At 38.7% G+C, this 12,786-nt stretch overlaps 1 protein-coding gene across 1 annotated transcript; it reads left to right on the forward strand.

Moving 5' to 3' along the window:
• Positions 1 to 9,086: 9,086 nt before the first annotated feature.
• Positions 9,087 to 12,754, forward strand: LOC104441528. The gene is made up of 4 exons (XM_010054678.3): positions 9,087 to 9,600; positions 11,556 to 11,708; positions 11,826 to 11,934; positions 12,260 to 12,754. The coding sequence occupies exons 1-4, from the start codon at positions 9,262 to 9,264 to the stop codon at positions 12,460 to 12,462; spliced, it is 804 nt and encodes a 267-aa protein (XP_010052980.2). The 5' UTR covers positions 9,087 to 9,261; the 3' UTR covers positions 12,463 to 12,754.
• The last annotated feature ends 32 nt before the right edge of the window (positions 12,755 to 12,786 follow it).

A 12,786-nucleotide genomic window follows, 5' to 3' on the forward strand; every position in this document is an offset into this window, starting at 1 on the left:
TTCGAACTCCTTATTAGCTCTGTGATTTAAGTGGAGGTCCATGGCAGTCAATTACTATACTAGTCTCCCCCAGGTATAGTCACGAATACCGAATCGGCATAAGCCAACAAGGGAAAGTGGATCCTCAGTCACCAATATATATATAGCTACTTTAGGCTCGGCGAAGGGACAAAAGGGGGTTTGCTTATTATTAAATAGAGAGGCTTAGTGCATAAGAAAATTCATATTGCTCGGTCCATTAGTGCTTTTGAATAATGGAAGAAATCTGGAAAGGCTTTAGCTAACTCCTTTTTTCACATGTAGTGGGTGTTTAATAAGTTAATCACTGTGTGTATAGGTCTTACTCGGTCAAATTGATATTTCTCGATACCCTACATTCAGATATTTTATATCATCTTTATATAAAGAGATTTTGGGCATACTTTTCGTACTCCTCGCATTATCCGCAACTCCCGTATTACTTAAAAACATGACAATTTTGGTAATTAAGCTTTTGATTTAGGACGATTTTCAGGTATTTTGGGAAGCACAAATAAGTCTCTCCCTCCTTAATTGCTTCATTGTGTCCTATTCTCTCAAACCTACCTAGCATCACTCATTAAATTTATCGGTTTAAACCGGTAACTACTCCTACTACTTAGGACGTTGCATTTGTCTGCATGCATCAAGATACCAGAAATCTAAATCTAACTCCCATTAACACGCATATACCAGACGTGGAGGGGGTTGGTTCCTTCAATGAATCTTCTTACTGGAAAATATTTTAAAATATTAGGATAATGTGCTCAAACACGATGAGATAGAGAGAAATTGAGACACAAAATGTATCATGATTTACCCTTAAACTAGGACTACATTTAGTAGAAGATTCCACTATAATTAACATCCTTACCATTTTCTATTACAACCCTCAATTACAAGAGATATATACACAGTAGTCATTCTTGAGCTCAAATCTAAACTACTAATCAAATATGGGCTCAAACTATAAAAGTCATTTGGTAGCTTGAGAGCACTGTCCCCGCCACCCCGCCAACTCACCGAGGAGTAAGACCCCTGTGCCTTCCTATCAATGAGGAGTATGAACTATATCCCAATATTAAAAGTATCATGCTCTCACTTGATATCACAAATAAATCAAAATATTCAGTATCATTTTAAAATTTTTGACATACTTGTTGAAAACTGAAAGGGGAAGTCACTGTTCGAGTGTGTAGCACTATGACACAGCATTAGCACCTCATGAATATTGGTTACAAATCTAATCTATGAAAATTCAGACTTAGAGATGTTGCAATCGTTGTTACTTTTTTTAGAGTAAATTAGTTATAAAAAATTTGAGTGAATTTTTGTCCTCTTTCTCCTTGATGTTCAAGAAAAGATAGTCGCTATGGAAGTACCTTACGATCATCTCTCAGGATAATCTAAACAAATGTCATTAGGTCAACAACTCTATTAGACACTAGTCGACCATCTTTTGCAGCTAACGTCGCCATCTTAACAAGCAACGATTAAAAATGCTGAAGTTTGGAGGCCTTGCTCTCTCTAGTGCATTAATAAGTATTTTCAGTGGAGACGTTAAATGGAGAGGATCATTGCATGAGAAGATTCATTGCCGGGTCCCTCTCGAATAATGTTTGAAATCCGAGCAGGCTTTACCTAACTTGATATCACAAATAAATTAAAATGTTTTTAATATTTTCGACGTACTTGTTGAAAACTGAAAGGGGAGTCACCGTTTGAGTGTGTACTATGACACAGCATTAGCACCTCATGAATATTGATTACAAATCTAATCTGCGAAAATTCAAACTCAAAGATGTTGCAATTGTTGTTACTTTTTTTTTTTAGAGTAAATTAGTTATATAAAGAATTTGAGTAAATTTTACCCATCGGTGGGTAGCCGTAATGGTTTGTGCTTTACTATCTCATCGTTGAGGGAACAAGTTTGAATATTCGATTACTAACGTCTTAAATGGAGAGCCTTGGTGGTGAGGTATTGGGCTAGCTCCCCTCCAAGTATAGTTAGGGATTGACGTTGGGGCCTGCCGAGCCCTGCGGCGGCCATGAGCACTCGTAAAGTTGTGCCAGGCCAGATCCTGGATACCAAAAAAAAAAAAATTGAGTTAATTTTTGTCCTCTTTCTCCTTGATGTTCAAGAAAAGATAATCGCAATGGAAGTACGATCATCTCTCAGGATAATCTAAACAAATCTTATCAGGTCAACAACTCTATTGGACACTAGTCGACCATCTTTTGCAGCTAACGTTGCCATCTTAACAAGCAACGATTAAAAATGCTGAAGTTTGGAGGCCTTACTCTCTCTAGTGCATTAATAATCGAGTATTTTCAGTGGAGACGTTAAATGGAGAGGGTTATTGCATGAGAAGATTCATTGCCGGGCCCCTCTCGAATAATGTTAGAAATCCGAGCAGGCTTTACCTAACTCGTTTCTTTTCTGACATACACAGGCTTTAACTTGAAATTTGCGGCCCATCCGTGTCTGTGTTCATGAGTTGTACCGCGCGAACTTGTAGATTCGTAATTATAGTGGACGAAAGTAATTAATGGCGAGGTATCAGGGCAGGGGAGGGAGGACATGAGGAGCAACATTGCGCATGGACTCTTGCCAGGTTTTGTGTACGGGGATTTAGATTCAAGGTCCAGTAAAGTTTCAGGAATCTTTTACCCTGAGAATGAATAATATACTGGAGAGGATGAAAACCATAATTGATGTTTGTTCGGTAATCAAGTCAATTCTTAATAATTTCTATTATTCTTCAGAATAAAAAAAATAAAAATTCATTTTGTAACATCGGATGATTTTTCTATTTCCAGAAATAGATCAATGGCCAAAGAATAAATCTAGAATAGAAAAAGAAGTAGAAAAAAGTTACTTTTTTATTCCAAAATAATTTTTGAAATCAAGTCATTTTTTTATTATTATTTTCTTCTTCCTCCGAGCACCAACACTCTTCTAGAGTTTTCGTATCGTATCAAACACCCCAACATGTGTTCAACACTCTTGAACATTCTCCGACATTTAGTCAACATATGTAAAAAAATCTAACACCTGATCCAAATGAATCTGTTAGATCGAAGTTGTTAGATTCCTGTTAAGAATCTCATTTTGAATTCTCCCAAAAGTGTTTTCATCATTTATGGAAAAATCCAAAATTTTTTGTTTGCCTTTCCTTTAAAAAGAATGAAGACATCAATCCAAGCAAGGTGAACCATATGGGAATGAAGCCAAAAACACCTGGTCTCTGCTTAAAAGAAATGCTTAGAACTACTACAACAAAACTTTATTGAAATTTCAAATTCTCAATGGGTTTGTGAAATTTTTATGTCAATAAACATGTTGAGCAAAACAGAGGAAAGATGCGACTGGTAATAAACTATCACCCTCTTAACCTCTTCCTTCAAGATGAAAAATTCCCTCTATCGTCCAGAAACTCTCTCTTTACCGGATTATTAAAAGCCCAAATCTATTCCAACATTTCTAATCAAAAGTTCTCCCTTTTGGCCTAAAGGTAACACAATTCCTATTCCAGAAGGCCATATGTTGAATTTTCCAACTAATTTTGTCAAGTGCAGCAGTATACATTGATGATATTCTGTTTTACAGCCCTGATGAGGAATCCCACTACTAACTTCTTGGGCAGTTTGCAGAAATTGTGAAAGAACATGGGATTATGCTTTCTCAAAGAAAGATGAATATTACCCAGACAGAAATTGAATTTATTGGTATGCATCTTAAGAAAGGAACATACTATTCAGGGCCACACATTGCTAAGGAATTACTAAAGTTTCTAGAGGAGAATTTCACAACAAAGCAAGTTTAGCAATTTCTTGAGATAATTAATTATCTCAGAGATTTTGTTCCAAACATTGTAAAACTGTTGATTCCACTACAATCAATGCTAAAAGAAGAACCCCCCACCTTGGGGAAAATCTCAAACCAAAGCAGTTGTTGAACTTAAGGAGATCATGCAGACTCTTTTTCCATTATAAACCCCATCAAAAGGAAAAGAATTCTCTAAACCGACGATAGTGATGAATACTAGGCAACCATCCTGTTTGAAGAAATTGATGGTAAGAGATACCTGTGTGCTTACAAAAGTGGAAAATTTTCTTAAGCTGAAATGTATTATCATTCCATTTTTAAAGAAATCTTGGTAGTGATATATGGAATAAAAAAGTTCGAATTCTATCTCATCAGCCATCACTTCATGGTAGAATTGGACATGACATCTTTTCGCTAGATAACCAAGTTCAAACAGAAGCAGATTCCACATTCTCAACTGCTTCGAGGGCTGAATGATTTTCAAAATACACTTTTGAAACTAAACACATTGTTGGGAAGAAGAACGTGCTTGCTGATTTTCTGTCAAGATCAAAAGTACCGGCAGAAATCAACATGTATATCATGAGTAATGCTTTCCCTACTTTTCACCACAATGAAAAGTATAAGATCGAAAGAATACGAGATTGGCTAAGCTGGCAATACCCCCCAGTAGATTGTTGAACAAATCCAAAATGACAGCTTCACTAAAAATCTGGAAAGTCTTATGTGGCAATGCCACACAGATCTATTCAGACTCCATGGAATTCAATTCTTTATCCTTTTGGATTAAATTCCAGCTATCCATTCATACACCCTTTAATCTGGAAGGAGGATGGCTTCCTTGATCACCTCTGATGGTTATTGTGGTACTTAACCAATAAGTACTTAATAGCTATTGAAATTCCCACCATAAGGTTTATTGCCATATAACCCAGATATTTGGGCTTGAACGAAACACTGAAAAGGAAAGTGACAAAAACCTCTTAGCTTTCTTCAATTGGTTTTATCCTCTCACTCACTAGAAGCATCTTCTGTAGTAAGAACTGAGAACTGTCCGACCAAACCCAAAGATTCACACTATTCTATTCTTTTGACAACCATGGGCTTTTGTGAAAAATAATGGCATCATCACTAATGCCCCACAAAGCATAGGAACCACATCCTATAAACCTCAACCGCACCTTAAGGAAGCTCGGATTTACAAATCTTTTCCAGGAATGATACGAAGCTAAGAAATTTGAGTCATGATATCCCACAGCCCATGTCCAACCAAATTGGTTGATGGGTTTCAAAAAGAACGTTGGGACAAACGAATAATTTGAAGATCCGACAAAAATGACCAATGTATTGACCAGAATTAAACCTAAAACAATCTGCCCTATAAAATCCTAACCACCAAAATTTCACTACTCGATTAACCTCCGACGATCAGTAATATGCCGAAAAATTTAAGGGTTTTTCTTCCTAATGGTTGTGTGATCATGCAGATTCATTATCGCGTGGTGGGTCACCCAAATTTGGCCGAAATTCTAAATTATGATCCAAGCCATATAGAAATATGAATTTACCCATACATAATTCAATGAAAATAAATAGAAATTCCAAAAATTTCACCAAGATAGAGATTGTAAACATACTCTAATACCAACTAATTGAATAAATATAAACTAAAACCTTATGATTCTGATTTATCAATCACGGATAAATTCATACAAAATTCGGGATCGATTGGCAAAAACGTAAAGATCAACATACCTTCAGCCACTGATGAAAATTTACAAATGTGGGAAACCTCAAAACCTTGGACAGATCCACTCAGCACTATTGATCTGCAATATGAGGAACACCAAATCTGTATGTCATGTTCTACTAGTCAATACCCCTCAAACCTGATGATGTGTTTTCTGTAATAATAAGGTTTGAATTATACAACATGACGTTTTTATTCCGTTTATTACATTATGCATATCTTCCATCAAGACCGTTATGGTAACATATTAATGATCAAATATCACGTAATACACGTGGGTAATAAATTGGACACTAAATTGGAATTTATTGAGAATATAATATTGGGATCATATTTAGAATAATAAAAATATATTACATATTATAACACGATCATCTGAATGTGATGGCGATGGCGATGGCGATGACGATGGCCATAGTTTGGATTGGAGTAGTTCGTTGATCGACTGTTGGAGGCCGAGAAAGCAATGGACTTTTAAGGTCAACACGTGCGGGTGTCGATCATGAGTAGGTGGAATTTGGTGACTTGCGTGTCAAGCTAAAGAACAGTATTGCATACGTACGGTGCATGTGAGCTCGATACGCAGATAGATTTGATTAGATAGGTGCATGTGAGCTCGATACACAAATAGATTTGATTAGATAGCAAGCACTTCTCTGAAGTGAATGATTGGGATAAATATTTGCACTCTTATGATTGATGGAGTGGTCTCTATCCAGGAGGGATCCACTGTTTTGTGAGAGATGAGCGAATTAAGGTGGGAAAATTAGCTTTGCCTATGGTTATCTAGAAGGTAATATGCAAAGTTAGGAACTTGTCTGACGTGCAGTAATCCTTCCTAGCGAGAATTGTTGATGTCGACTTGAAATGTATTATTGAGAGGAGGGGGGGTCTCGCTAGAATAATGCAAAATTGAACGACGACATTGTGGCGTTGGTTTAAGGTGGATGATATATGACCTGTCTGATCAATATCAAGTGAAAAAGAAGAGTGCTATGGCCCCTTTGAATCAAATGCTTGAGAACAGAATGAGGTTTGAGTTTACCGATAGGGTTTATTTGGTGAGATTTGGGGCCTGAAGTTTGTGAAGTTTGATATTTCATGTGGAATCCGAAGAGGATGCATATTTCTTTTTCCCATCCATCTTGGAAGTAGTTTGCATTTGAAGATATGTTTGGCGATAGGTAAGTAGTTATGATCTAATTAGCTTGGGAAGCATGTATTCCCGACGACAATTAATACACTAATGATAAATTTATTCCAAACTAATTTTTTTATTATCAAAAATCCTAAAGTGATACTTTTGTAATAAATTTACCATCAATTAATTCCCTTTGATAAAAATCACAAATTTATACATTTATAATAAATTTACCATCAATTAGTTTCTTTTTACATTAAAATTATAAATTAATATACATTTGACAAATATAGGGTAAACCCCTAAACTAGTATATCTATTAATTACCACGTGTCATTTAACTTAGTAATTTAACAGTAAAATTTAACGAAAACTTATAGAAGGTAAGTGGTCTTTTGTGATTAAAAAAAATAATTTTGGATAAATTTATTGTGGTTTTCATGGTATTATCCATTGGATACATGGGAGAGAGAAATAGTTGAGGAGTTCGGTGAGTGGCTCGGATAAACACTCCGACGCCAAAGTCGATATGGTATGGGGCGATAGAGAGAATTTGAATGTGAGTGCTGGTGACAGAGGGACTAGCCATTCTAGTAGCTCATGCTAATACCCAGTTTGCGAGGTTAATTCGAGTCAAGTAAGACAACTCGATGAGGCAATCTGACGGCCACCATGGACGTGGGTGCATCCTTCGGCCCTTACCCTTGTCGCAATTGCGAGGGCCTTCTGGTAGTTGGCATTTCCCTTTGGCATCGACACCTCTCCTCCCTTTAGGAACTTGACTTCAGCATTTTTCTCCAAGTCTATTTTTCTCTGTAGTTCTTTATTTCAGGGGCTTTTTGTTCACTTCTTGCCTTTTGAAAGCCCATGTTAAGGTCTTTTCTTCGTTACGAGACGATCCCCTTTGTCTTATAATTAGAGGCGTCAGATGGGGTACGAACTCTTAGGGCGACGTTCAAATCTCTGGAGTCTCCAAAATCACACGACGGAGCTTCTACGGCAGTTCCACCTGGGAAGAACAACTGCACTGCTCGCCTCAACTTTGCAAGTTCTTGATTGTAGAATTTGGCATTTTCTTGGCGATAACGTGGTGAAGTAATCATGGAAACCTTGTTTAGAACTAGAAGTTATGGTATTGTGGCTTAGAATTTTCTACTTCTCATTTTCCCAAGTCATCCTCAACTATCTTGAACTGTGCCCTATGGGGAGCTTCACCTTCTTAGTGGTCCACCCCCTTTTTTCTTGTATTATAGGTCAATTTTTGTATATGCCGTCCAGAGTGTAACTAGTTAGGTGTTGGCCGCTTGGTTGAGCACCATTGACCTCCTGAATCAGAAGCTGCTCTTTGATTCCTTTGTGTTACTCATTAGATCTGGCCCCCTTTTTCTTGTATTATAGGTCAATTTCTATATATGCCATCCTGGGCATAACTGGTTAGGTGTTGACCGCTTGGTTGAGCACCATTGACCTCCTGAATCAGAAGCTGTCATTTGACCCCTTTGTGTTATTCATTAGATCTACAATTAGGGGTGATCGGTTTTTGGGTTGGGCTAGTTTTACTTCAGAATCAAGATTGAGAACTAAATTGTATTGGTCGGTCCTAAACCTACTTCAATTCCGGTGTTGCACTTGTTTGCTTTTTGGCAAAAAGGGAAAAAGAAAACATATTGGTCATATGTCTGGGCAATTCAATTCCACACCAAAAACTGGGAATCACTTGTAAATGGTTTGATCCGGTCTAATGTAGCTCTACACACACCCTATCTGTGATCACTTTCCTTGTCCTACCTTTGAAAGGTGGATTGTGAGGGCTTTCCTTCAATGGCGGCTTGCAATATCTACCTTGCTACACAGTTGTAAGGTATGCCCCTATAGATGGCTTGTCAGAGTGCACCTTCAAATGCGAATTTTGATAGCGCACTTTAAGGGACTACTTATAATTATATACTTACTAACACCTAAATTTTAGTTATTTATTCAACCTTTAATTATATAAGAATAGGTCGCAACGATACCTAAGAAGATGACTTATAATTGTGTGGCTTTGGAGTTGAAACCTATTGTATGAATGTTAATTCGGTGAAACTTTTTAATCTTATTAATTCAATTCTAAGCACTCACGTATCTTTCCGGTCAATTTAATGCCTTGGCAATGTTTGGAGCGCACTCTACTTTTCGTCATCTTGTACTAAAAAAAGAAAAAAGAAAACTAGTGGTAGCGTGGAATATGCCACGAAGGGCAATTTTTTTTTTTTAAATAAAATAAATAGGTACCAAAAAAAGAGAAAAAAAAAAAGTAGTAAGCCAAAGACAGTTTCCTTTTTCCTTTTCTCGAGTGCTCATGGAATCCAAAAATGTCTTTTGCTCCATTTCCATGTCATTTCTCCCTCTCTGCCCACCATAACAAGAAAAACGCCTCCTTTCCCAATCGTCGTCTCTCCCCCTCTCCACATCCGAACGCGCCGGCCTCCGCCTCCGCCGCCGCCCCCTTCCGCCGCGCGCCGCCACCGCCGCCGCCTCCCGATGGCGTCCTCCGATCCCCAGGCCGACCCGCAGCGCCGCCAGCACGTCATCGTGATGCGCCACGGCGACCGCATCGACAACTTCGAGCCGCTGTGGGTGTCCACGGCGGCCCGCCCCTGGGACCCGCCCCTCGTCGAGGCCGGCCTGGTCCGGGCGTTCTGCACCGGCCGCAAGCTCCGGGACAAGCTCGGCTTCCCGATCCACCGCGTGCTCGTGTCCCCGTTCCTCCGCTGCGTCCAGACGGCCTCCGAGGCGGTCTCCGCCCTCTGCGCCGTCGACGACGACGACCTCACCGCCACGACCTCGGCAGCCCTCTCCATCGATCCGTCGAGGCTCAAGGTCAGTCCGCGAGCTTGTGATTGTTTGCGTGCGTACACGCGTTGTGATGTGCGATCATCTGAATGTGATAGCGATGGCGATGTCGGTGGCGATGGCGATGGCGATGGCTAGAGTTTTGATTGGAGTAGTTCGTTGATTGATTGGTAGAGGCCGAGAGAGCAATGGACTTTTAAGGTCAACGCGTGCGGGTGTCGATCATGCGAGGATGGAATTTGGTGACGTGCGTGTCAAGCTAAAGAACCATATTGCATACGTACTGTCCATGTGAGCTCGATACGTATAAAGATTTGATCAGATAGCAAGCATTTCTCCGAAGTGAATGATTGGGGATTAAATATTTGCATTCTTATGATTGATAGAGTGGTCTCCATCCATGAGGGACCCACTGTGTTGTGAGAGAGGAACGAATTGAGGTGTGAAAATTACTTTTCTTATGGTTATCTAGAAGGTAATCTGCAAATTTAGGAACTTGTGTGACATGTAGAAATCCTTCCTAGCGAGAATCGTTGATGTCAACTTGAAATGTATTATTGAGAGAAGGGGGGTTGTCTCGCTAGAGTAATGCAAAATTGAACGACAACATTGTTGCGTTGGTTCAAAATCAAGTGAAAAAGAAGACTGCTATGGCCCCTGTGAATCAAATGCTTGAGAGCAGTATGAGGTTTGAGTTTACCAATAGAGTTATCTCGTGAGATTTGTAGGCTGACTTTGTGAAGTTTGATCTTTCATGTGGGCTCTGAAGAGAATGCATATTTCTTTTTCCCATCTTGGGAGCAGTTTGCATTTGAAGATATGTTTGGCGATAGGTAAGTAGTTATGATCTAATTAGCTTGGGAAGCATTCCTTCCCAGCGATGGGCATATCTTTGAAAAACGGTTATCTGGATATTGTATCATATAACATTCTTAAATATATAAGGCACTGCATAGTGATTTTAGATCTTCTGATGAACTCTGGAAAATGTATCAAATATGTGGCATCAGTTAGGCAACAGCAATACACAATTGAAGGCAGAGTCAAGCAGGGCAGTGCAGTGCAGTATCATAGTATCTTTTAATTAGCTAGATTTTATCGACTATCATCAATGTCAGTCTTAATCAAAGAGCTCTAATCTTGTTTATGTTGTGTTCATATAGAGGGAAATAGCTTATCTCAGGGTGAAATATGTTGCTTTGCTACATTTTAGATAATGCAATGGGTATTATATGAGAGTTCAGGAGAAAATTTCCTTTTCCAAGTCAGGCTCTGTTTCATCCAAAGTTGGAAGGAAGCAAGAGGAAATAATTTTCTTCCACTTCCAAAGAGTACATAGTCTATCAATAGTTCACTTCTTGCTTCATATTAACATATCACCACCAAGAGAGGAATTTGTCTCCGTTTGGTTTTGTCTCTTCCTCTCTCACTGCAGCTATTTCTTCCAGTTTAGGTCATCTAGATCTTCCATTTGTATGAAGAGCGCACACATTCGCAAAGTGTTTTGAATTAGGTGAATCTTAACCATATTATGTTTTGGTTAATACCTCCGTGGACTTCTATTGCATTGGTTGACAGATCTAATGCGAGTGGGAACTATGTTGAACAGTGTTCACCTGTATTGCTTGGTTGCTATTAATTGCTTAGGTGGAATCCTTAGAACAGTAGTTGGTATTTCCTTTTAAGAATAGATTGTTCCTTGATTCTAGCATAAGCACAGAAAGGAATGGGGAGTCTTGACATACTGATCTAAATCATTAAAATGTAAATAGTCTTTATGTAGAGTGGTTGTATAGATACTGGCTTCTACATATAAATAAGTTGATTGAAGAATGCTGAAACAGAGATCAAACCCACAGATTTGTGGTCTGCCTTTTCAATAAAAGATACAACTAACATTTGGCCATTTTGTGAGTTTGTTTACTGCAGAGTTGCGTTCATGAAATTATAAGTGAACGATGAAGCTTTTAATCTTCTTACAGGTTTCAATTGAGTATGGATTGTGTGAGATGTTGAACCGGGAAGCCATCAAATTTCCTCCTAAAGATGGGGATTGGGGATTTGATATTTCTGAGCTTGAAGCGCTGCTACCAACAGGCACAGTGGATCATACGGGAGAAAGAGTGTATAAACAGGTGAAATTTTTTGGACAAACAGAATGCTTTTGCCTGTAAATTATATAACTTGGTGCCAATACATCTACTGGCAATATAATCATGACTTCACTTTGCATTGATGCAAATTGGCTGCAGATGCCACAATGGGAAGAGACAGTATTGGGTGCACGAGCTAGATATGAGCAAATTATTGTTGCCCTAGCTGATAAATATCCTTCAGAAAACTTGCTGCTTGTCACACATGGTAAGATTATTATTTTCATATGATTATGACAACATCTTCAGCACATAATGTCAAGCAAGCTCGGTTGAATTTTAAGTTACTCTATTTCATCGGCTTCTTTTAGCAAATAGGCATGCTTTTGAATTAAGCTTTGTGGCATTATTTATTCAGAGTGCTTCCAATTAGATGGTTGAGACCCATTGATAGGTCTAAGTGATAAACCATATTGATCTTGGGCTACATTCAAGAAGCACAAAGATTGATCATCAGTTAAAGCACATCAATGCAGCCTGCAAATTCCATGATATGCTTTTGCTCATTTGCCCAAATTTTCAAAGCTGTGCAGGGGAAGGAGTTGGAGTGTCAGTCTCAGCATTCTTGAAGGATGCAACGGTGTACGAAGTAGAGTATTGTGCATATTCTAACCTCGAAAGACCAATCTTTCTGAAGGACGAGTCATTTACTGCTGGAAACTTTGAGTTACTAACAAATCCCGGCCAAACTGGCATAAGTTACTTGCCCTCTAGCAGGCTCTCTGATGGCCTATGACTGAAATTGTCAATTGCGGTGCCATGATTGAAGGAAAAGGGGATCCACAACTATATCTCATTGGAACTTGCAGTTACAGGGTGAGAACTTTTAGTGGCGTGATTCTTGATTCCGTGGTTGTATTGACGAGACAAAACTCGTTGGAATGATGTCTTTGTTTATGATTGTTGTCGGTATCGATTATTTTACACTGGAAAAATGGCTGCTTGTTCACAAGAAGTGATGGAAACAAATAACTCTCGCGGCCCAAAATCAAAAAAATAAGAACTGCTGTTTTGCTGCGTGATGCTTACTGGATGAATGAGCCTCCTTCATGTTCTTTGT

This window comes from Eucalyptus grandis, chromosome 5 (assembly GCF_016545825.1).
Source record: "Eucalyptus grandis isolate ANBG69807.140 chromosome 5, ASM1654582v1, whole genome shotgun sequence".
NCBI lineage: Eukaryota > Viridiplantae > Streptophyta > Magnoliopsida > Myrtales > Myrtaceae > Eucalyptus > Eucalyptus grandis.